The sequence below is a fragment of the Ovis aries genome, chromosome 15, assembly GCF_016772045.2.
Source record: "Ovis aries strain OAR_USU_Benz2616 breed Rambouillet chromosome 15, ARS-UI_Ramb_v3.0, whole genome shotgun sequence".
NCBI lineage: Eukaryota > Metazoa > Chordata > Mammalia > Artiodactyla > Bovidae > Ovis > Ovis aries.
The window spans coordinates 78,612,604-78,638,083 of NC_056068.1; the positions used below are offsets into that span (position 1 = coordinate 78,612,604).

At 38.9% G+C, this 25,480-nt stretch overlaps 1 protein-coding gene across 1 annotated transcript; it reads right to left on the reverse strand.

Annotated features, from left to right (window-relative positions):
• Window positions 1-7,397: 7,397 nt before the first annotated feature.
• LOC114118325 (olfactory receptor 5J3-like) lies at window positions 7,398-8,339 on the reverse strand. Its single transcript, XM_027979073.1, has one exon. It carries the CDS (start codon window positions 8,334-8,336, stop codon window positions 7,398-7,400), a length of 939 nt encoding a protein of 312 aa, XP_027834874.1. The 5' UTR covers window positions 8,337-8,339.
• Window positions 8,340-25,480: the final 17,141 nt, after the last annotated feature.

Sequence of the window (25,480 nt, forward strand, 5' to 3'; positions counted from 1 at the left end):
TACAACAACTTTTTCACCTAGACAAAAGCATATGTTAAGCAGTAAAAACAACAAATGAGTAGAATATATATATATGCATATACATATGCAAGTATATAATATCACCTAATAAAATTAATGATTATCCTGAAAAATGGCAATTATGGGCATCTAGAATATAGAAAGAAACAGATTTAAAAGTTGTCTATCCTAACATACCTTACTTGTTAAAACTCACTCACTGCAGGAAGTCATTCTTTGCTCCTCCAATAGATATTTATTATTTCATCCTGATTTCCCATTTTATTATCCAAAATGGCTTGAATTAGTCCATATCAGATTTTTTAAATTAAGATAGAAAACTTTAAATATTTTTTAACCCTGGCAGTCAAAAAGCCTCAAATCTGATTTCAAGTATAATGCATATGCTTTTGGCATATTTCATCCCATATCTGAATTTTTGCTGCTGCTGTTAAGTCACTTCAGTCGTGTCCGACTCTGTGTGACCCCATAGACGGCAGCCCACCAGGCTCCGCTGTCCCTGTGATTCTCCAGGCAAGAACCCTGGAGTGAATTTTTACTCAGGTATAATTATCCAGGAATAGTTAGATCATTATTTTCTTTTAGGTTTTTATCATATAACTCAAAGTACATAAAAGTCAAGGTTCTTGTAAAGCAATTATCCTTCAATTAAAAATAAATAAATTTTTAAAAGCAAGGTTTTGTGTTTAATATATTGGGGAAATACTTGATTAAACAATTTTTAAGGAAGGTTTTCTTTACTGCAGAACTTTTAGTAGCGCATAGCACATAACTATGCTTTGTGAGATCCAACAAATAAATCAACAAAGAAATAAATATGGAACATGTTTCACATCCAATTAACAGTTGAACATATTTTCACTAAAAATTAATGAATATGATGTTCCAAAAATCCATGCTTTGGAGATAATGCTTCCTGGTATTGAATGAAGAATGAATGAGTTTGCATCTCTATGCCTTATTATCAATGCGGTGTAAAGTAAGCTATTTAATAACAGTAGTGTGATGTAAGTCATTAAAAACAATTCAAATACTGCAAACCATGCTACAAATACCTTTGATTATGTCCATGTTACCAAAGCACAAAATGTAAGAAAGAATGACTAGACACTTTTTATTACATTAAACTGTGGTTCCATATCTCTTAGCTTCATTTATAGCCCTTCCTCAGATGTAGTTATAAGAATTAAGTAAGAAAACATGTGAAAGCCATGTTGTATACCATAGGTACTCTCTGAAAGGTTGCTTTATATTCAAAGTAAAACTAATAGGGAAAATAGAGATAAGACTATCTGTTGACATACAGGACAAACAGCTTTTGGCTAAAGTCACTTTTCGGATCTTTGCTGTTTTGGGTTTCATTTTGTTAGCTTTGCCTTGACTAACTTTGTTTCTTAAAAAATCAATGTGTTTCTTTAATGATGAGTTTCTTATTTCATTGATTTCATATTTATTTTTTACTTGAGTGTCAATTTCTCAGTCATGTCTGACTCTTTGCAACCCCATGGACTATAGCCCGCCAGGTTCTTCTGTCCATGAAATTCTCCAGACAACAATACTGGAGTAGAATCCCCTTCTGCAGGCAATCTTTCTGACCCATGGATCAAACACAAGTCTCCCACATTACAGGCAAATTCTTTACTATCCGAGTCACCAAGGATCACTTAATAAACGGTAATTTTCCTCTATGCTGGCTTATAACAGCAATTTTCTTTTGCTATAAATTCAGGTATATAAAATAAATTAATCTTCGAGTCTCAGGATTAGCTTTGGTAATAGGACCAAATAAATGACTGTTTTTTCCCTCAGCGTTAACAAAATTCAACAGTTTGCAATAATTAGTTTTAGTTCTTAAAGAATTTCTTTGAATATATTATTTCTTTTAATTTATGTAGTTATGTGAAATTTTAAGCACAGCCACTTGAGGAAATATGGACTAAGCCTGCTGATTCTTTCAAGAGAGTTAGTTAACTTGTACTGAGTTCTATTTCCAGTGATCAGAATAGATTTGAGGCAGGTGATTTTTCTTCCTCTTCCATTCACAGCGTGTACTGAGAGTTGCTGTTTTTGAGAAGTGGAAACGGCATTTATAATTCCTTTGTTAGAACCCATAAATGCAACACCTACCTGGTGTCAAAAGGAAGTCAGTTCCTTTCTCTTAGTTTCCTGACCTGTGTTTATATTTGGCTCTGGGCCTTTGGAGGATGTGATCACCGGGGATTCTGTGAACACTGAGTTTCATCAAAACGGCTAACAAGAGGCATGGGGAAAGTAAGATCCCAGCACTATCTTTCCAAATTACTGCAATTCATGGATTCGGCTTTTTCTCAGTCTTAGGGAAAATTGTTGTCTATGTTCTTGTCTAACTAATAGGAGGCTCTACATGGGAAAGTGCTTCCTTGGTGGTTCAGACGGAAAAAGTCTGTCTGCAATACAGGAGACATGGGTCTGATCCTTGGGTCAGGAAGATCTTCTAGGGAAGGAAATGGCAGCCCACTCCAGTATTCTTGCCTGGGAAATCCCACAGACAGAGGAGCCTGGTGGACTACAGTCCTTGGGGTCACAAAAGAGTTGGACATGACTTAATAACTAAACAACAACAAGGAGGGAAAACCAAATTATCAAAAATGAACTCCATGGTGTTTATAGTTATGATTTACATGGCCTAATTATATCTATTTGTGTGTGTGTGTGGTAAAGAATGCTAAATTCCATTTTTGATGACCACATGTCCCTGTTGTGGTAGTTGTTGTTCAGCCGCTAGCCATGTTCAACTCTTTGTGGCCCCATGGACTGTAGCCCTCCATGGGATTTCCTAGGCAAGAATACTGGAGTGGATTGTCATTTCCTTTTCTGAGGGATCTTCCTGACCCAGTGAACACATGTCTCCTGCATTGCAGATGGATTCTTGGCCTCTGAGCCGCCAGAAAATGAGCCATAGTGGCCCTGTGCTTGTGTGCATGCCAAGTCACTTCCACTGTGTCCAGCTCTTTGCAACCCTATTGATTGTAGCCCTCCAGCCTCCTCTGTTCATGGGATTCTACAGGCAAGAATATGAGGGTGGGTGGCTATGATCCTCTTCCAGGGGATCTTCATGACCTAGGGATTGAATCTGTGTCTCTTACATCTCCTGCACTGGCAGGTGAGTTCTTGCACTAGCACCACCTGGGAAGCCCAAAGAAACCTCAAATCTCAGAAACATAAATTGATTGCATTGACTTCAGAGTCTCCTAATAAGTATCAAAGATGACCACAATGCCAGTTTGCCATGGCTAGTCCAGATGCTGCCAGTAACTTATTTTTGTAAAGGTTTGGACCATTTCCAAATTGCAGACTCTAGGTTTACACATATGAAATAAAATTAGCACATATTTGGTAGAGGTTCTCTGAGCACTGAAAGAAAATTATGTGATATAAACATCAGCTGAGCCATGATTTCTCCCAATATGGATATTAAACAGTAACCAGTTTTATGTATGAAGTGCAGGGCTTAGAGCTACAAGTGCTCATTCTCAATTTTTTTCCTGATAATTTACATGACAGTTGATAGAGTACTAACCAATATTTCATTGGTGAAGTCCTCATTGATTTCCCATTGACTAATTGCATTTGTCATTTAAAGACATTTAGAATGTGCTTAACTCAGTTTATTTACTTTCAGGATATATACTAATATATATATATATATTTAGTTTGTTACTAATTTCTGTTATATTCCTAATTTTTCAATCTAATAATATGAACTACAAATCTGCGGAAAACTCTCCATTTGTCTGAGAATTTAAGACAGAGATTTATTTTCCTCACTTAAGCAGCCAGTTTCTTTTTATAGTATAATATGGTAGCTCTTCACTGGAGAAGAAAATGGCAAACCACTTCAATATTCTTGCTTTGAGAACCCCATGAACAGTATGAAAAGGCAAGGAGCTCCCCAGGTTGGTAGGTGTCCAATATGCTACTGGAGATCAGTGGGGAAATGACTCCAGAAAAAATGAAGAGATGAAGCCAAAGCAAAAACAACACCCAGGTGTGGATGTGACTGGTGATAGAAGCAAGGTCAGATGCTGTAAAGAGCAATATGGTATAGGAACCTAGAATGTTAGGTCCGTGAATCAAGGCAAAATGGAAGTGGTCAAACAGGAGATGGCAGAGTGAACTACTGCAGACGGTGACTGCAGCCATGAAATTAAAAGACACTTATTCCTTGGAAGAAAAGTTATGACCAACCTAGACAGCATATTAAAAAGCAGAGGCTTTACTTTGCCAACAAATTCCTGTCTAGTAAATGTTATGGTTTTTCAGTAGTCATGTATGGATGTGAGAGTTGGACTATAGAGAAAACTGAGCGCTGAAGAATTGATGCTTTTGAAGTGTGGTGTTGGAGAAGATTCTTGAGAGTCCCTTGCACTGCAAGGAGATCCAACCCGTCCATCCTAAAGGAAATCAGTCCTAAATATTCACTGGAAGGACTGATGCTGAAGCTGAAATGCCAATACTTTGGCCACCTGATGTGAAGGGCTGACTCATTTGAAAAGACCCTGATGCTTTTCAAGAAGAAAGAGTGAAGGTGAAAGGAGAAGGGGATGACAGAGGATGAGATAGTTGGATGGCATCACTGACTCAATGGACATGAGTTTGATGAGACTCTAGGAGTTGGTGATGGACAAGGAGGCCTGGTGTGCTTCAGTCCATGGGGTTGCAAAGACTCAGACATGACTGAGTGACTGAACTGAACTGATAGGACCTCTCGGGCTACCCAGGTGGTAAAGAGTCACCTGCCAGTGCAGGAGATGCGAGAAGGCAGATTCAGCGTAAGTCAGGAAGAGCATCTGGAGGAGGAAGTGGCAATCCGCTCCAGTGTTCTTGCCTGGAGAATCCCTGGGCAGAGGAGCCTGGTGGGCTGTAGTCCACAGCGTCGCAAAGAGTCAGACACAACTGACGCAAGTTAGTACAGCACACAGAACATACTATAACAGGATTTTAAAAATAAAAATTTCTTTTTTTTGAATTTAATAATCTTATGTGTATACCATTCCTTGTGTTCCATACTCTAGGATACAAGATTTTGAACGTTCTTGAGAAATTGTGAAGAATTATATAAAATTAAGCTTGAATACTATCATTATTTTATTTTATTCTGAAAATTACTTTCTTACAATTGCATTTACATGACATTTCATACCAAAAAAAATTTTTTAATGTAGCCATATAGGAGTCAATATCAAATAATATATTAAATGATTTTGGAAAATTGTCAAGGTCTGTACAAATGGACTTCCCTGGTGGTTCAGACAGTAAAGCATCTGCCTACAATGCAGGAGACCTGGGATCAATCCCTGGGTCAGGAAGATCTCCTGGAGAAGGAAATGGCAACCCTCTCCAGTGTTCTTGCCTGGATAATCCCATGAGTGGAAGAGCCTGGTAGGCTACAGTCCATGGGATAGCAAAGAGTTGGACACGACTGAATGACTTCCCTTTCATACAAATGTTATATGCTCCTTTGATAGTAGTCATGGTGTTATCTCATTCTAAAAAGTAAACTTTCAAATGAATTTCTTTGCATGAATGGCTAATATAATAAGTATTTCAACTTGCTACCTTCTCAGGTAGTGGAAACATTTGCATATTATTTTAATTGAAACAGAAAAAAATTAAAAACATGATAATATTTATTGAGCCTTCAGCTTTCTCACTGACCTGTTAGCCTACTTGCCGCTAGTTATTTCAGTATTTAGAAAACTAAATGTGATTTTATTTATAAATGAAAGTATTTTTAGAGCACTGTTTCTGTTTTCCAGATACTCCAATTTATAGCAATTTAGGGAAAGGAGATCACTATGGGACAACCAGTATTTACAGGCCTGATTTTATCATTATGCATCTGTACACAAAATTTGGGGGTTTATTTTTTCTTATTTTGTAAAGTTTTTAACTGAGATTTTACATGTGCTGGGCTCACTTGCTCAGTCGTGTCTGATTTTGCGACTTCATGGATTATAGCCTACCTGGCTCCTCTGTCATGGGGATTCTCCAGGCAAGAATACTGGAGTGGGTTGCCATTTCCTTCTCCAAGAATTAACATACACAGACACACAGAGAAGCCCATAAATTGTAAGTGAACAGAATTTAATAGAATGAACACACTCATGCAACTACCACTCAGATCAAGAAACAGCATTACCAACAATCTAGAAGCCTCCCTCAAAATGGGAGAAAATATTTGCAAATGAAGCAACTGACAAATAATTAATCTCCAAAATGTAAAAATAATTCATATAGCTCAGCATGAAAAAAAATGCAATCAAAATATGGGTGGCAGACCTAAACAGGCATTTCTCCAAAGAAGACATACACATGTTCAACAAATACATGAAAAGATGCTGAACATCGCTAATTGTTAGAGAAACGCAAACCAAAACTATGATGAGGTATCACCTCACACCAGTCAGAAAGGCCAAGATCAAAAAATGCACATATAATTTGAGTCAGAAGGAAAGTGACTGGCTTCACCCATTTTCTCTCCCTAGAATTCACACCATGTTTTCTCCTATCTAAACTACTGTCAGAGAATTTTTTGTTTAATGTATAAAGAAGATGTTGGAAGATCTAAAGGATTTAGGAAGATCTTAAGGAAAGGGGAATAAGTCTGATTATTAATGGCTCCTTAATTAACTTGACAGCACCCTTTCTAAACATTAAGTAAACTTTTTCAGGATATATTTTCTGTGAGTATTAGAGGCCCTTCTGTGTGAAATGGTAAAGAAACTGAGGCATTCTATCTTTCTCAGTTCCATGTGATTTAATAGTAATGGAAACCATGGCGAGAAAAAAAGAAATGGTCTAGACTAACCCCTGTGAGTGGAAAGGTAATCAAGAACCAAGTCCTCTTTCTGACTGTTTTTGCCTGTTTACATTCATTTTGCAGAATATCGGACTATAAGTATTTCAGGCTAATTCTAGCAACATGCATCTGTCAGTGTTATTGGATAGTTCAAATACCAGTGCCTTTCGCTTTAAAATTATTTTGCTTTTTGTCTGTGCTCAACAGAGAAAATGAGTTGAGATACTCCATTACTTATGAATTTTATGTTTGTGTCTATTTGTGGGTGTGTCTGTGTGTCTGAATGTATATATTTATTTCTACCTAAATACAGGAATAAAAATGTTAACAATTAGCCAGAGATAGCTAAACTGGAACCTAATATGGCTTATTAGCTTAGTTTACACAGTAAGCAGCCATATGTACTATGACATGCTATTCTTCCAAGCCTTTTCCTTCCATTGCAAAACAGTTCATAATTTTAATAAATGCATATAAATAGCGTTATCCAAAGGACTCGTTTGTCTACAAACAATTTGGCGCATATGGTATGACATTAACAAGGAATATGCTTCATTTCTTTAGCCCTTTTCACAGCATCCTTCACTTCCTTGTTTCTTAAGCTATAAATTAATGGGTTTAACATAGGAACAACCAGGGTATAAAACACAGATACCACCTTTTCCTGTTCTAAGGAATACTGGGAGCTTGGTTGAATGTAGCTAAAGCTTACAGAGCCATAGAGTAGAGTCACAACTGTGAGATGTGATACACACGTGGAGAAGGCTTTGTGTCTGCCTGCTGCAGAGCGGATCCTCAGGATAGCAGCAACAATGAAGATGTAGGAGACCACCACAGTCATGAAAGTGATCACAGCAATAACACCGGAGAAGATTAAAAGCAGCAGCTCATTCATGGATGCATCAGAACAGGACAGCTTCAACAGCGGGGGAAGGTCACAGAAGAAGTGCCTGATGACATTCGGCCCGCAGAAAGACAACTTCAGCAAGCCAATTGTGTGAGTCAACGAGTTGATTACGCCTCCTACACACGATGCAACGACCAGAACAACACAAACTACTCTTGTCATAGCCGCGGTATAAAGTAAGGGGTTCACAATGGCCATGTAGCGGTCATAAGCCATTGCTGCCAGCAAGAAGGCCTCAGCGGTAATGAGAGACGCGAATGAAAAGTACTGCACAATGCATGCAGAGAACGAGATTGTCTCCCGTTCAACAAAGAAGTTCAGCAGCATTCTCGGTGCAAAGACTGACGAATAGCAGGCATCAGTGAGTGACAGGCAGCTGAGGAAATGATACATGGGCGTTTGGAGTTTGGGAGTTATTTGGATTAGAAGGAACATTCCTAGATTCCCCACCAAGGAAATGGTATAGATGAGCAGGAACACCAGGAAGAGGACCACTTTCAGTTCAGCATGATCTGTCAGTCCCAAAAGGATAAACTCGGTCACCAGTGTAAAATTAGCATCAGCCATGGGTTTGTTTATCTTGGTAACTGTCAACAAATAAATTGAGAATGGTCATGCAGCATGATCAAGACTACTCGGAATCTCTAGCAATATGACTTGAGTTACTGACTGCTGTGCTCTGGTTGTTTTAGCTATAAAATCAGGAAAAATTTTAACTAGAAATATTGAGTCTCTTCAAGCATTGGCTATTTGCTTGTCTCATAGAAGATTCCAAGGATTGAAGCAAGAAAACATTAGAGTTTTAGCTTCAGGATACATTCAAATACTGTTCTTAATGTGAAGAAAAAAAACAAATGAATTTCATTCTGTGTGTGTGTGAATTGCTCAGTTGTGCCCTACTCTTTGTGACCTCATAGATTGTAGCCTTCCAGGTCCCTCTGTCCATGGGATTTTTCCAGGCAAAAATACAGGAGGGGGTAGCCTTTCTCCAGGGGATCTTCCCATGGATCAAACCCAGGTCTCTTGCATTGCAGGCAGATTACCATCTGAGCCACCAAGGAAGCTTCTAAAATAGGCAAAATCTAAATGATAAAACTTAATTACTTAAATTGGAAATTTAATCTGTGATACCGCTGAAGTTCTCTTTTAAGAAATAATATAGGGATGTTCCTTAGAGTCTGGTGGTTCGGACTCCACGCTTCCATTGCAGGGGTGTGTAGGATTGAGCTCTGATCAGGGAGCTGAGTCCCCACAGTCAAAAACTGAAAGAAAAAATGTTTTAAAAAACGATACAAATGAACTTATTTACAAAATAGAAATGGACTTACAGACTTAGGAAACATACTTATGGTCTCCAAAGGGAAAGGAGATGGGAGATATAAAGTAGGAATTTGAGAGTAACATATGCACACTGATATAAAGGAAATGGATAAAACCAGGACCTACTGAATGACACAGGGAACTATACTCATTATTTTATAGTAAGCTACATCAGAGAAGAATCTGAAACAAGTCAATGTACATTATATGCAAAGAATTTATACCCATTATATACATACATACATATATATATATATATGTGTGTGTGTGTGTGTGTGTATATATGTGTGTGTGTGTGTGTGTGTGTGTGTGTGTGTGTGTATGGAGAGAGAGAGAGAGAATCGCTTTGCCATACACCAGATTTAATTGTGGCTTATGTCATATCTATAAATATCTGGGCATTAACTGTATCATAGCCTTTAAACTTGTTTTCCCACTTATGGTTTCATGTTTAGTGTGTAGTCCACATTTTTTTTAACTTTGATTTGACAAAAGGCAAGGCCCCAATATCAAAAATTCTGGATTCATTCTTAGAAAATAGCCAGAAGCATTGACTTTTGAGAATGATGTCCACTAGAAATTGAGAGAGAGGGTACTCTGAGCTGAAATATGATAAATAGAACTTATAATTGGCCTTCTTTGGGAAAACTTTCTTTTTTAAAAAATTTATTGAAATAGTTGGCATGTTTAGGTGGTTCCCATTTTCCAAAATGACAAGCCATGCAACAATATACTCCTACATCCGCATGATAGTGTGGAAAGTCTTATAGGATAAATGACATAAGATGCAGGACTGTTACTGACCTACTTTGGATGGTTTGTATTAACAATGCATTTCTAATACAAAGGAAGATTTATGGCATTTGATATCCAATAGAAACACCATACTCAAGAGACTCAGGAAACAATCTTTATACTTTTCTAAGTAAAGCAAGTTTATAAAATAAAGCCAACCTATAAAACATACAGCTACTTCTCTGCAGTAATTTTTTTTCATGATATTGCCGCAGGTTTCTTAAAATATGCCGTTTCTTTTCCACTTAACCAATAGACATCTTCTGAGCACTTGGAAAGTCCCATAGAATAAAACCAACCTATAGAGCATATGGCTGCTTCTTTGCAATATTTTTTTAATAATATTACAGCAAGTTTCTTAAAATATGTTATGTCTTTTCCAATGCACATTTATTATTTCTAAATATTGCCCACAAAATGGAACTCTTTTTTCACATTTACTTATAATGAAAACTTAGTAAATAAGTCAGGATTACTAGTGTAAACTTGGCTCAGATGCTAAAACAATCTGCCTGCAATCTGCCTGGGTTCAGTCTCTGGGTTGGGAAGATCCCCTGGAGAAGGAAATGGCAACCCAATCCACTATTCTAGCCTGGGAAATTCCATGGACAGAAGAGCCTGGAAGGACTACAGTCCACTGGGTGGCAAAGAGTCATATAGCACGGAATAACACACACACACACACACACACACACACACACACACACAGTAACTTTACTTCTACAGAATAAAGGATTAGGTTTTCTTGGATTTATCATCCTTTCACATGGGAGATGCTAGCCCTGTGTTCAGTATGTAAAGCCCAATATTTCCTTATTTCCTATTATTTTCATAATCTCGCAATATTGTTCTTCTATTATAATAATTTTATAGATCTAGAATATCTCTAGAGACAGGTGAATAGTCTTCATAAGATTACATAGTTCTGATTCATATTGAAATTCATTCTTTAGACAATATTCCAAATTGAATCCAAACATTCATTTTTATTACTCCCAAAGAAGTTGCATGACACCTTTGAGGTTAATGTAGAGAAAGAGACTTAAGTGGCGGATATAGAAGGAGATGAGAGCCAAATTACACATCCCTCCTTCCCCTATACCTTGAAGACTTTGTCACATTAAAATATGAATGTGATTTTCTTCTTCTTCTTCTTTGTATTTCAACTTATTCACAGAATGCATATATACTGAGTATTGCATGAATTTTACTTACCAGTGAGTGGAAGAAAAAAAAAAAAGGACAATAACTTAGCTCATTTATGAGCCTCATCACCACCCATTCTTGTGGCCTATTTTTCTATATTTCCCCCAAACATAAACAAGCACACAAAAGATAGTTAAATCTGTTGGTTTGCAGTGATGCATGAATTAAGTCAGTGGCAGAAGTTAATAGGTAGTAGATCTGAAATTTAAATTTTTTAAATAAAAGAACAAAAAGCACAGAATCCATGCTGTCACTGCAAGAGCAAGATGAACAAAGAACAATCATATCAGAAAACAGATCTAGTTAAAATTTTCATTTATATAATTACCTCAGTTCAAATGGGAATAGAGTCCCTGGAGTTCATCTTGTGATCAAAGGATAAAATAAATATTTTATTAAAAGTTCCTGTGTGTATCTTGAGGGATTTTGGAAACTCACAAGAATGCAATTTGCCCCTTAAGGCATTTCACTCCCTTACTTATATTGAATAAAGGAGATTTGCCGCAAGTAAAGAGAAAAATCTGTGTGTGTGTGTTTGTGTGTGTGTGTTTGTGTGTGTGTGTATACAAACATACTAACAAAAGTCCATCTAGTCAAAACTTTGGTTTTTCCAGTAGTCATGTTATGTATTGAGAGTTGGACTATAAAGAAAGTTGAGAGCCAAAGAATTGATACTTTTGAACTGTGATATTGGAGAAGACCCTGAGAGTCCCTTGGACTGCAATATATATATATATGCAGCCATGACATTAAAAGACGCTTACTCCTTGGAAGAAAAGTTATGACCAACTAGATAGCATATTCAAAAGCAGAGACATTACTTTGCCAACAAAGGTCCATCTGGTCAAGGCTATGGTTTTTCCAGGGGTCATGTATGGATGTGAGAGTTGGACTGTGAAGAAATCTGAGTGCCAAAGAATTGATGCTTTTGAACTGTGGTGTTGGAGAAGACTCTTGAGAGTCCCTTGGACTGCAAGGAGATCGAACCAGTCCATTCTGAAGGAGATCAGCCCTGGGATTTCCTTGGAGGGAATGATGCTAAAGCTGAAACTCCAGTACTTTGGCCACCTCATGCAAAGAGTTGATTCATTGGAAAAGACTCTGGTGCTGGGAGGGATTGGGGGCAGGAGGAGAAGGGACAACAGACGATGAGATGGCTGGATGGCATCACAGACTCGATGGACATGAGTCTGAGTGAACTCTGGGAGTTGGTGATGGACAGAGAGGCCTGGCGTGCTGCGATTCATGGGGTCGCAAAGAGTCGGACACAACTGAGCGACTGAACTGATATATTTAATAAAAATGTAATTGATAGTGGTCCCTCCTTGGTGCTTTAGGAAGAGGAGCTTTTCAGAATGTATTATCTGTGCCTAATGTCGAACACACACGCACACACACACACACACACACACACACACACACACACACATTCCAATAAACACACAAACAGAAGCAAAAGCAAACATCAGTGAGCTTTAAGGTAGTAGAACAAGACCTGATAATTAAAAAATGTATCCCTTTACTTCCTTGGATTGTAAGAATGTCATGAAGAAAATTACAATTAAAACTACCACATTGTAAATGGCTTTCTTGCAAAGAGCCCAACCATTCATCCAATCTAGCCTGTGTTTGCTGATAAAAACTTGTGGGTTTTTGTCTTTATCTTAAAATGAATCGTGAGTGATTCTGGTAGCAGTATTTCAAACTATTCCATATATATATATATATATACACACACATATATATATAAACTATCCTTTATTATTTATTCTATAATCAATTACAAATTTTCAACCTAAATGCAAATTTCTTAAATATCTGAATTAACAGCTGATGGGGCAAAAGTTAGGGGTGGGGGTTAGTGGATATTCTAAGCTTAAGTTGGGCCAGAAGATGCTCCATTATTTGATGAGACCTAGAGGCAATGGCACCCCACTCCAGTACTCTTGCCTGGAAATTCCTACGCACGGAGGAGCCTGGAAGGCTTCAGTCCATGGGGTCACTGAGGGTCGGACACGACTGAGCGACTTCACTTTCACTTTTCATTTTCATGCATTGGAGAAGGAAAGGCAGCCCACTCCAGTGTTCTTGCCTGGAGAAACCCAGGGACGGGGAAGCCTGGTGGGCTGCCGTCTATGGGGTCGCACAGAGTTTGACACGACTGAAGTGACTTAGTAGCAGTAGCAGCAGAGCGTTTTAAGTACTTGATGTGTTCTCTCTTTGCTTGTTTGTTTTTTTAATATCTAATCCATTTTCAACCCACATATGACATATTTATATAAGAAATGCACAACTGACTCTTGAGTAATGTGTTGGGGTGCCAGTCCTCTTGGGCAGTTGAAAAATCCATGTATAACTGAGAATCTTCCCTCTGTTTTTATGATTTTGTGTTTCATCCACTTCTACAAATTCAACTGAGGATCCTTTAGTAAAGTAGTAGCTACAATTGAAACACATTGCTGCATAAATGGACCACTGCAGACAGAAGATGAAGTATTTGGATGGTGTCACAACTGAGGGGTCATGGATTTGAGCAAGCTCTGGCAGTTGCTGATGGACAGGGAAGCCTGGTGTGCTGCAGTCCGGTTCAGTTCAGTTCAGTCACTCAGTCATGTCTGACTCTTTGCAGCCCCATGGACTGCAGCACACCAGGTTTCCCGGTCCATCACCACCTACTGGAGCCTCCTCAAATACATGTCCGTTGAGTCAGTGATACCACATAATCAATTCATCCTCTGTTGCACCCCTCTCCTCCCGCCTTCAGTCTTTCCCAGCATCAGGGTCTTTTCCAAGGAGTCAGTTCTTCACATCACATGGCCAAAGTATTAGAGATTCTGCTTCAACATCCATCCTTCAATGAGTATTCAGGACTGGTTTCCTTTAGGATGGACTGGGTGGATCTCCTTGCAGTCCAAGGGACTCTCAAGAGTCTTCTCCAACACTACAGTTCAAAAGCATCAATTCTTCACTACTCAGCTTTCTTCATAATCCAAACCTCACATTCATACATGACTACTTTAAAAATCATTGCTTTTACTAGATGGACCTTTGTTGGCAAAGTAATGTCTCTGCTTTTTAATATGCAGTCTAGGTTGGTCACAGCTTTACTTCCCAGGAGAAAACATCTTTTAATTTCATGGCTGCAGTCACCATCTGCAGTGAGTTTGGAGCCTCAAGAAATAGTCTCTCACTATTTCCATTGTTTCCCCATCTATTTGCCATGAAGTGATGGGACCGGATGCCATGATCTTAGTTTTCTGAATGTTGAATTTTAAGCCAATGTTATGCCCAGAGTCCAAGCCCCCAAAACTGAGAGAATAAGACGTCCACAGCAATGCAAAAGCATAAAGGGGTTTATTACTAGCTCGAGCCAGGGCCCAGGTTTCATCCAGCACAGTGGAATCTGACAAGGGCCCCAAGTTCTGAATCACATACACTTTTATATAGGCAGTTCTTTGTTTCTGTAACAGCATAGCTGATTGGTTAAACCGTACACACTCGCGGGACTTTTAAACCTCACATCCCTATCTGGATTGGCTCGGGTCTGGCGCGGGCGGGGTGGGGCGAGCTACGGGGATTTTTCTGATTGGTCTAGCTACACTGCCTGCGGGCCTGCCCCTTAGAGCCTGTCCTGGCTTCAGTTTGGTCCTAACACCAACTTTTTCAAGCCTTAATCAGTTACTGTGTGAATATGCCCTTTAAGACATAGGGAAGCTCTAGGAGGATGAAAGTTTTCTTTCTACAAATAAGAAACTGGAGGAAAATGGTTTTGTATTTTGAAAGGACCCCAGGGTGTCCTCTGCATTTCAATTGCACTTTTCTTTGATAATCTTCAACCTTGTGGGGAACAAGTGATGGATAAGAAAAGAGATCCCATTTTCTTTAGAGATGTTAACCATAAACTCAGCAGGGGAGCTCAGTTTTAAGAGGACCTGGTTTCAACATGACAAAATAAATGGTATGAGTCTGCTAAAAAAGATGTACAACTTGAGAGTTTTGTTAAGTTCTATTTGGGGCAAAATTAGGACTGCAGCCAGGAGGCAGCATCTCATATAGCTCTGAGAAACTGCTGCAAAGCATCAGTGGGTTAAAGTCAATATATAAGGTTTTGGTGAAGGGAGTTAATACCATGAAGCACTCATTCTACAAAAGGTTTTTTGTTAGTCATGAGGATCTGAGGTCACCCTGAAGGGATTTAGTGCCTAATGCTTCTCTAGATATGAGGAGATGGAAGGATTGAGATCATAAATCATCCAACTATCTAAATACCTGTCCCACTGGATTCCCTGGAGCACAGAGTACCTCACTCCACCCTGAACACCCTCAAGGGTTGTTGCAGGTCAACAGCTATAGCAGCATGGGCTTCAGCCTCCACAGAGGCAGATGGCAAAGGCCTTTGTTGTAGAGTTGTTGCCAATGCTCTTGGAAAGTACCAGTCTGCAGTTGACATACAAGACTAGCATGAAGTCATACCACTAAACGTGAGCAAGATGAATTTCAACTTTGGGACACTATTGAGCATGAAAAACTCGATTTTGGTAATATTGCAATTACCATTGTAACAGAGGTGGTATTTACATTAAAAATTGCCATTAGTTTCTCAATTATTGGCTTAACTCTCACAGTTGCCTGTTGTCAAATAGGTTTACAGTGCTTTTTTTTTTTTCTTTTAGTTTCCAAAGAGGCCTGTCTTATCAAAACTAAATTTGTTGAGTAGAATCACCCTTCAATAGCACATACAAAAGTAGCTCGTTTATCGACACCAATAAATTATGACCTGAAAGTCTGCAGTATGAAAAGCCTTCTCTGTAAGAGTCACTTTTAAATCTATATTAACATGGATTTAACTGTCACAAATCAGCAGAAATTTTATAATAACATTGAAATCTATTCTTAGCCTGTTCCTTTTTATTTTTTTTATTTTTTTTTAAATTTTAAAATCTTTAATTCTTACATGCGTTCCCAAACATGAACCACCCCTCCCTCTTCCCTCCCCATAACATCTCTCTGGGTCATCCCCATGCACCAGCCCCAAGCATGCTGTATCCTGCGTCAGACATAGACTGGCGATTCGATTCTTACATGATAGTATACATGTTAGAATGCCATTCTCCCAAATCATCCCACCCTCTCCCTCTCCTTCTGAGTCCAAAAGTCCATTATACACATCTGTGTCTTTTTTGCTGTCTTGCATACAGGGTCGTCATTGCCATCTTTCTAAATTCCAAATATATGTGTTAGTATACTGTATTGGTGTTTTTCTTTCTGGCTTACTTCACTCTGTATAATCGCCTCCTGTTTCATCCATCTCATCAGAACTGATTCAAATGAATTCTTTTTAATGGCTGAGTAATACTCCACTGTGTATATGGACCACAGCTTTCTTATCCATTCATCTGCTGATGGACATCTAGGTTGTTTCCATGTCCTGGCTATTATAAACAGTGCTGCGATGAACATTGGGGTACATGTGTCTCTTTCAATTCTGGTTTCCTCGGTGTGTATGCCCAGCAGTGGCATTGCTGGGTCATAAGGTAGTTCTATTTGCAATCTTTTAAGGAATCTCCACACTGTTCGCCATAGTGGCTGTACTAGTTTGCATTCCCACCAACAGTGTAGGAGGGTTCCCTTTTCTCCACACCCTCTCCAGCATTTATTGCTTGCAGATTTTTGGATCACAGGCATTCTGACTGGTGTGAAGTGGTACCTCATTGTGGTTTTGATTTGCATTTCTCTAATAATGAGTGATGTTGAGCATCTTTTCATGTGTTTGTTAGCCATCCATATGTCTTCTTTGGAGAAATGTCTATTTAATTCTTTGGCCCATTTTTTGATTGGGTCGTTTATTTTTCTGGAATTGAGCTGCATAAGTTGCTTGTATATTTTTGAGATTAGTTGTTTGTCTGTTCCTTCATTTGCTATTATTTTCTCCCATTCAGAAGGCTGTTTTTTCACTTTGATTATATTTTCCTTTGTTGTGCAGAAGCTTTTAATTTTAATTAGATCCCATTTGTTTATTTTGGCTTTTATTTCCAGAATTCTGGGAGGTGGATCATAGAGGATCCTGCTGTGATTTATGTCTGAGAGTGTTTTGCCTATGTTCTCCTCTAGGAGTTTTATAGTTTCTGGTCTTACATTTAGATCTTTAATCCATTTTGAGTTTATTTTTGTGTGCGGTGTTAGAAAGTGATCTAGTTTCATTCTTTTACAAGTGGTTAACCAGTTTTCCCAGCACCACTTGTTAAAGAGATTGTCTTTACTCCATTGTATGTTCTTGCCTCCTTTGTCAAAGATAAGGTGTCCATATGTGTGTGGATTTATCTCTGGGCTTTCTATTTTGTTCCATTGATCTATATGTCTGTCTTTGTGCCAGTACCATACTGTTTTGATGACTGTGGCTTTGTAGTAGAGCCTGAAGTCAGGCAAGTTGATTCCTCCAGTTCCATTCTTCTTTCTCAAGATTGCTTTGGCTATTCGAGGTTTTTTGTATTTCCATACAAATCTTGAAATTATTTGTTCTAGTTCTGTGAAAAATATGGCTGGTAGCTTAATAAGGATTGCATTGAATTTGTAAATTGCTTTGGGTAGTATACTCATTTTCACTATATTGATTCTTCCAATCCATGAACATGGTATATTTCTCCATCTATTAGTGTCCTCTTTGATTTCTTTCATCAGTGTTTTATAGTTTTCTATATATAGGTCTTTAGTTTCTTTAGGTAGATATATTCCTAAGTATTTTATTCTTTTCGTTGCAATGGTGAATGGAATTGTTTCCTTAATTTCTTTTTCTACTTTCTCATTATTCGTGTATAGGAATGCAAGGGATTTCTGTGTGTTGATTTTATATCCTGCAACTTTACTGTATTCATTGATTAGCTCTAGTAATTTTCTGGTGGAGTCTTTAGGGTTTTCCATGTAGAGGATCATGTCATCTGCAAACAGTGAGAGTTTTACTTCTTCTTTTCCAATTTAAATTCCTTTTATTTCTTTTTCTGCTCTGATTGCTGTGGCCAAAACTTCCAGAACTACGTTGAATAGTAGCGGTGAAAGTGGGCACCCTTGTCTTGTTCCTCACTTTAGGGGAAATGCTTTCAATTTTTCACCATTGAGGATCATGTTTGCTGTGGGTTTGTCATAGATAGCTTTTATTATGTTGAGGTATGTTCCTTCTATTCCTGCTTTCTGGAGAGTTTTTATCACAAATGGATGTTGAATTTTGTCAAAGGCTTTCTCTGCATCTACTGAGATAATCATATGGCTTTTATTTTTCAATTTGTTAATGTGGTGAATTACATTGATTGATTTGCGGATATTGAAGAATCCTTGCATCCCTGGGATAAAGCCCACTTGGTCATGGTGTATGACCTTTTTAATGTGTTGTTGGATTCTGATTGCTGGAATTTTGTTGAGGATTTTTGCATCTATGTTCATCAGTGATATTGGCCTGTAGTTTTCTTTTTTGTGACATGTTTGTCAGGTTTTGGTATTAGGGTGATGGTGGCCTCATAGAATGAGTTTAGAAGTTTACCTTCCTCTGCAATTTTCTGGAAGAGTTTGAGTAGGATAGGTGTTAGCTCTTCTTGAAATTTTTGGTAGAATTCAGCTGTGAAGCCGTCTGGACCTGGGCTTTTGTTTGCTGGAAGATTTCTGATTACAGTTTCAATTTCCGTGCTTGTGATGGGTCTGTTAAGATTTTCTATTTCTTCCTGGTTCAGTTTTGGAAAATTGTACTTTTCTAAGAATTTGTCCATTTCTTCCACGTTGTCCATTTTATTTTCATATAACTGCTGATAGTAGTCTCTTATGATCCTTTGTATTTCTGTGTTGTCTGTTGTGATCTCTCCATTTTCATTTCTAATTTTATTGACTTGATTTTTCTCTCTTTGCATCTTGATGAGTCTGGCTAATGGTTTGTCAATTTTATTTATCCTTTCAAAGAACCAGCTTTTGGCTTTGTTGATTTTTGCTATGGTCTCTTTTGTTTCTTTTGCATTTTTTTCTGCCCTAATTTTTAAGATTTCTTTCCTTCTACTAACTCTGGGGTTCTCCAATTCTTCCTTTGCTAGTTGCTTTAGGTGTAAAGTTAGGCTATTTATTTGACTTTTTTCTTGTTTCTTGAGGTATGCCTGTATTGCTATGAACTTCCCTATTAGCACTGCTTTTATAGTGTCCTGCAGGTTTGGGGTTGTTGTGTTTTCATTTTCATTAGTTTCTATGCATATTTAGATTTCTTTTTTGATTTCTTCTGTGATTTGTTGGTTATTCAGAAGTGTGTTGTTCAACCTCCATATGTTGGACTTTATAATAGTTTTTCTCCTGTAATTGAGATCTAATCTTAATGCATTATGGTCAGAAAAGATGCTTGGAATGATTCCGATTTTTTTGAATTTATCAGGTTTAGATTTATGGCCCAGGATGTGATCTATCCTGGAGAAGGGTCCATGAGCACTTGAAAAAAAAGGTGAGATTCATTGTTTGGGGGTGAAATGTCCTATAGATATCAATTAGGTCTAACTTATCTAATGTATCATTTAAAGTTTGTGTTTCTTTGTTAATTTTCTGTTTAGTTGATCTGTCCATAGGTGTGAGTGGGGTATTAAAGTCTCCCACTATTATTGTGTTATTGTTGATTTCCCCTTTCATAGTTGTTAGCATTTGTCTTACATATTGCGGTGCTCCTATATTGGGTGCAGATATATTTATAATTGCTATATCTTCTTCTTGGATTGTTCCTTTGATCATTATGTAGTGGCCTTCTTTGTCTCTTTTCACAGCCTTTGTTTTAAAGTCTATTTTATCGGATATGAGTATTGCCACTCCTGCTTTCTTTTGGTCTCTATTTGCGTGGTATATGTTTTTCCAGCCCTTCACTTTCAGTCTGTTTGTGTCCCTTGTTTTGAGGTGGGTCTCTTGTAAGCAGCATATAGAGGGGTCTTGTTTTTGTATCCATTCAGCCAGTCTTTGCCTTTTGGTTGGGGCGTTCAACCCATTTACATTTAAGGTAATTGTTGATTAGTATGATCCCGTTACCATTTTCTTTATTGTTTTGGGTTCGGGTTTATACACCTTTTTGTGTTTCCTGTCTAGAGAATATGCTTTAGAATTTGTTGGAGAGCTGGTTTGGCGGTGCTGAATTCTCTCAGCTTTTGCTTGTCTGTAAAGCTTTTGATTTCTCCTTCGTATTTGAATGAGATCCTTGCTGGGTACAGTAATCTGGGCTGTAGGTTATTGTCTTTCATCACTTTAAGTATGTCTTGCCATTCCCTCCTGGCCTGAAGAGTTTCTATTGAAAGGTCAGCTGTTATCCTTATGGGAATCCCCTTGTGTGTTATTTGTTGTTTTTCCCTTGTTGCTTTTAATATTTGTTCTTTGTGTTTGATCTTTGTTAATTTGATTAATATGTGTCTTGGGGTGTTTCGCCTTGGGTTTATCCTATTTGGAACTCTCTGTGTTTCTTGGACTTGGGTGATTATTTCCTTCCCCATTTTAGGGAAGTTTTCAACTATTATCTCCTCAAGTATTTTCTCATGATCTTTCTTTCTGTCTTCTTCTTCTGGGACTCCTATAGTTCGAATGTTGGAGCATTTCATATTGTCCTGGAGGTCTCTGAGATTGTCTTCATTTCTTTTAATTCGTTTTTCTTGTTTCCTCTCTGATTCATTTATTTCTACCAATCTATCTTCTATTTCACTAATCCTATCTTCTGCCTGCGTTATTCTGCTATTTGTTGCCTCCAGAGTGTTTCTGATCTCATTTATTGCGTTATTCATTATATATTGACCCTTTTATTTCTTCTAGGTCCTTGTTAAACCTTTCTTGCATCTTCTCAATCCTTGTCTCTAGGCTATTTATCTGTGATTCCATTTTGATTTCAAGATTTTGGATCATTTTCACTATCAATATTCAGAATTCTTTCTCAGGTAGATTCCCTACCTCTTCCTCTTTTGTTTGGTTTGGTGGGCAACTCTCCTGTTCCTTTACCTGCTGAGTATTCCTCTGTCTCTTCATCTTGATTTTATTGCTGCGTTGGTGTGGCCTTTTTATATTCTGGTAATTTGTGGGGTTCTCTTTATTATGGAGCTTCCTCACTGTGGGTGGGGTTGTATCAGTTGCTTGTCTAGGTTTCCTGGTTAGGGAGGCTTGTGTTGGAGTTCTGGTGGGTGGAGCTGGGTTTCTTCTCTCTGGAGTGCAGTGGAGTGACCAGTAATGGGTTATGAGACGTCAAAGGTTTTGGAGTAACTTTGAGCTGCCTGTATATTGAAGCTCAGGGGTGTGTTCCTGTGTTGCTGGAGAATTTGCGTGGTATGTCTTGTTCTGGAACTTGTTGGTCCTTGGGTGGTGCTTGGTTTCAGTGTAGGTATGGAGGTATTTGATGAGCTCCTATTGCTTAATGTTCCCTGAATTCAGGAGTTCTCTGATGTTTTCAGGCTTTGGACTTAAGCCTCCTGTTTCTGGTTTTCAGTTTTATTTTTACAGTAGCCTCTAGACTTCTCCATCAATACAGCACTGATGATAAAACATCTAGGTTAAAGATGAAAAGTTTCTCCACATTGAGGGACGCTCAGAGAGGGTCACTGAGTTACAAGGAGAAGAGAAGATGGAGGGGATTGTTAGAGGTAACTGGAATGAGATGCGGTGAGATCAAAAGAGGAGAGAGCAAGCTAGCCAGTAGTCACTTCCGTATGGGCGTTCCATAGTCTGGACCGCTCAGAGGTATTTACAGAGTTATACTGGGAAGAGGAGAGGGAGGAAGTAGACAGAGGTGGCCAGGAGGATAAGAGAGAGGAATGAGAAGGAGAGAGACAAATCCTGCTAGTAACCAGTTCCTTAGGTGTTCTCCACCGTCTGGAACACACAGATTCACAGAGTTGGATAGAGAAGAGATGGGGGAGAAAAGAGACAGAGGCCACCTGGTGGAGAAAAAGGAGAGTCCAAAGGAAGACTGAGTGGTCAAGCCAGTAATCTCGCTCTCAGGTAAACTTGGGTAGTGAAGTTTAGGTTTTTAAATGTACAAAATTGACAACAAAAACCAAAGAGCAAAGATTAAAAATCTAGAGTAGAGGTTGGATTTTCAAAAATACAATATTAAAGAAAAGAAGCAGAAGGAAAAAGGAAAAAAAGAAAAGAAAAGAAAAGCCACAAGAATCATTAAAAAAATAATAATAATAATCACCCAAAGACTATATGTGGTGTTTGCCTTATAAAAAAAAAAGAAAAAGACTTTTTTTTTGAATAGTAATAATAGGTTATAGAAATAAAAATTAGAGGAGAAATAGAAGACTTAACTATTAAAAAAAAGTTAGAATAAAAAAGAAAAAAAAGGAATGATTTTAAAAATAGTAAAATATTTCTGGCCCTTCACTGATGTTGTGGGCGGTGTGGGGTCACTTCCAAGGCGGTTCCCTCTGTTTAACTTCTTCTTTATGCTGGGTTTTTAGGCTCACTTGTTCAGTCGCGCTGTGGGGAGGGGGGATGCTGCAAACAAATAGCACTGTTGTGTGCACAGTGTCACAGCCCCGCTGGACGTTTCCCTTCTTGTGGCTCACAAACCACTCTGGCTCTACGATGCTCAGCCGGGAACCATCTGAGGCCGGCCCTAGGCTGCGTGCAATTCCCCGGTCTAAGCCACTCAGGTTCGGCGCTCAGGTAGCCCTCAGAGGCACAGATTCGGTTGGGACTGCGTTTTGTGCCCTTCCCAGGTCCGAGTAGCTCAAGAGTTTGGCAAGCGCGATCGCTGCGACTTGTCGCCTTTTCTGCCTCTGCTGCTCAGTTTTCTGGGTGGACCGCTGGGGCCCCTTGTGAGGCAGATGGTGACTGTCCAGCACCCCCAGAAGTCTTAGCAAAGGAGCCTGCTTGCAGTTAGGTAAGTAAAGTCTCTCCGTGTCTGCAATTGCCCCTTTCCAGTCCTTACGGCTCTGGCTGCCTGTCCCCGGCGGGGGATGGTCTGCAGCTGGCTTATTCTGTTCCGTCCTTTGTTCTGTGCTCGGTCCTGGCAGTGTCTTATGTTCGAGCTTTTCGCGTGCTAGCTATCCCACAGTCTGGTTTGCTAGCCCAAGTTAGATCTTTCTGGTTGCGTGTGGGGCGTTCCTGCCCGATTCTTACGAAGCGTTGCAGCCCACGCCTCCCGCGCTTCCCTGCCCTGCCCCCACTTCCCAGTGGCAGATGCAGGCGTCTGTGCTGCTTTTCTGCTGGGGGAGTTACTGTTGGGCTTGTAATCTCTTGGTTTTAATTATTTACTTATTTTTCCCTTCCTGTTATGTTGCCCTCTGTTTCCAAGGCTCGCCACAAACTCGGCAGGGAGAGTGTTTCCTGGTGTTTGGAAACCTCTCTTCTTAAAATTCCCTTCCTGGGATGGGCTTCCCTTCCCAGGACGGAGCTCCCTCCCCACCTCCTTTGTCTCCTCTTTCATCTTTTATATTTTTTCCTACCTGTTTTTGAAGACAATGGTCTGCTTTTCTGGTTGCCTGATGTCCTCTGCCAGCCTACAGAAGTTGTTTTGTGGAGTTTGCTCAGCGTTGAAATGTTCTTTTGAGGAATTTGTGAGGGAGAAAGTGGTCTTCCCATCCTATTCGTCCGCCATCTTAGGACCGCCCTCCTGAGTTTCTTTTTTCCTTATTTTGTAAAGTTTCTAAATGAGATTTAACATGTGCTGTGCTCACTTGCTCAGTCATGTCTGACTCTGCGACTTCATGGACTATAGACTGCCAGGCTCCTCTGTCCATGGGGATTCTCCAGGCAAGAATACTGGAGTGGGTTGCCATTTCTTTCTCCAAAAGTTGACATACACATACACACAGAGAAGCCCACAAATTGTAAGTGAATAGATTTTAATAGAATGAACACACTCATGTAACTACCACTCAGATCAAGAAACACAGCATTACCAGCAATCCAGAAGCCTCCCTCAAAATGGGAGAAAACATTTGTAAATGAAGCACTGACAAAGAATTTATCTTCAAAATGTAAAAATAATTCATATAGCTCAGCATGAAAAACAACAAACAATGCAATCAAAATATGGGTGGCAGACCTAAACAGGCATTTCTCCAAAGAAGACATACATATGTTCAACAAATATATGAAAAGATGCTCAACATCACTGATTATTAGAGAAATGCAAACCAAAACTATGATGAGGTATCACTTCACACCAGTCAGATTGCCATGATCAAATAATGCACATATAATTTGAGTCAGAAGGAAAGCAACTGGCTTCACCGATTTTCTCTTCCTAGAATTCACAGTATGTTTTCTCCTATCTAAACTACTGTCAAAGAATCTTCTGTTTAATGTCTAAAGAAGATGTTGGAAGATCCTTAAAGGAAAGGGGAATACGTCTGATTATTAATGGCTCCTTAATTAACTTGACAGCACCCTTTCTAAACATTAAGATCCAACCAGTCCATTCTGAAGGTGATCAACCCTGGGATTTCTTTGGAAGGAATGATGCTAAAGCTTAAACTCCACTACTTTGGCCAACTCATGTGAAGAGTTGACTCATTGGAAAAGACTCTGATGCTGGGAGGGATTGGGGGCAGGAGGAGAAGGGGACGACTGAGGATGAGATGGCTGGATGGCATCACTGTTGATGGACGTGAGTCTGAGTGAAATCCGGGAGTTGGTGATGGACAGGGAGGCCTGGCGTGCTGGGATTCATGGGGTCGCAAAGAGTTGGACATGACTGAGTGACTGAACTGAACTTAACTGAAACTTTTTCAGGACATATTTTCTGTGAGTATCAGTGGCCTTTCTGTGTGAAATGGTAAAGAAACCGAGGCATCCTATCTATCTCTGTTTCATGTGATTTAATAGTAATGGAAACCATGGTGAGAAGAAAAGGAATGGTCTAGACTAACCCCTGTGAGTGGAAAGGTAATCAAGAACCAAGTTCTCTTTCTGACTGTTTTTGCCTGTTTGCATTCATTTTGCAGAATATCACACTATAAGTATTTCAGGCTAATTCCAGGAACATGTATCCGTCCGTTTTATTGGATAGTTCAAATGTCAATGGGTTTTGCTATAAAATTATTTTGCTTTTTGTCTGTGCTCAATAGAGAAAATGAGTTAAGAAATACTTCATTACTTAGAAATTTTATGTTTGTGTCTCCCTATTTGTGGGTGTGTCTGTGTGTCTGCATGTATATATTTATTTATGCCTAAACACAGGAATAAAAATGTTAACAATTAACCAGAGATAGCTAAACTGGAATCTAGTATGGCTTATTAGCTTAGTTTGCACAATAACCAGCCACATGTACTATGATGCTATTCTTCCAAGCCTTTTCTTTCCAGTGCAAGACAGTTCATAATTTTAATAAATACATATAAATACCATTTTCCAAAGCACTCATTTGTCTACAAAACAATTTGGCACATATGGTATGACA

Excerpts from the sequence above, each read along its gene's own strand:
- LOC114118325 (XM_027979073.1), bottom strand. The coding sequence starts at position 8,336 with ATGGCTGATGCTAATTTTACACTGGTGACCGAGTTTATCCTTTTGGGA.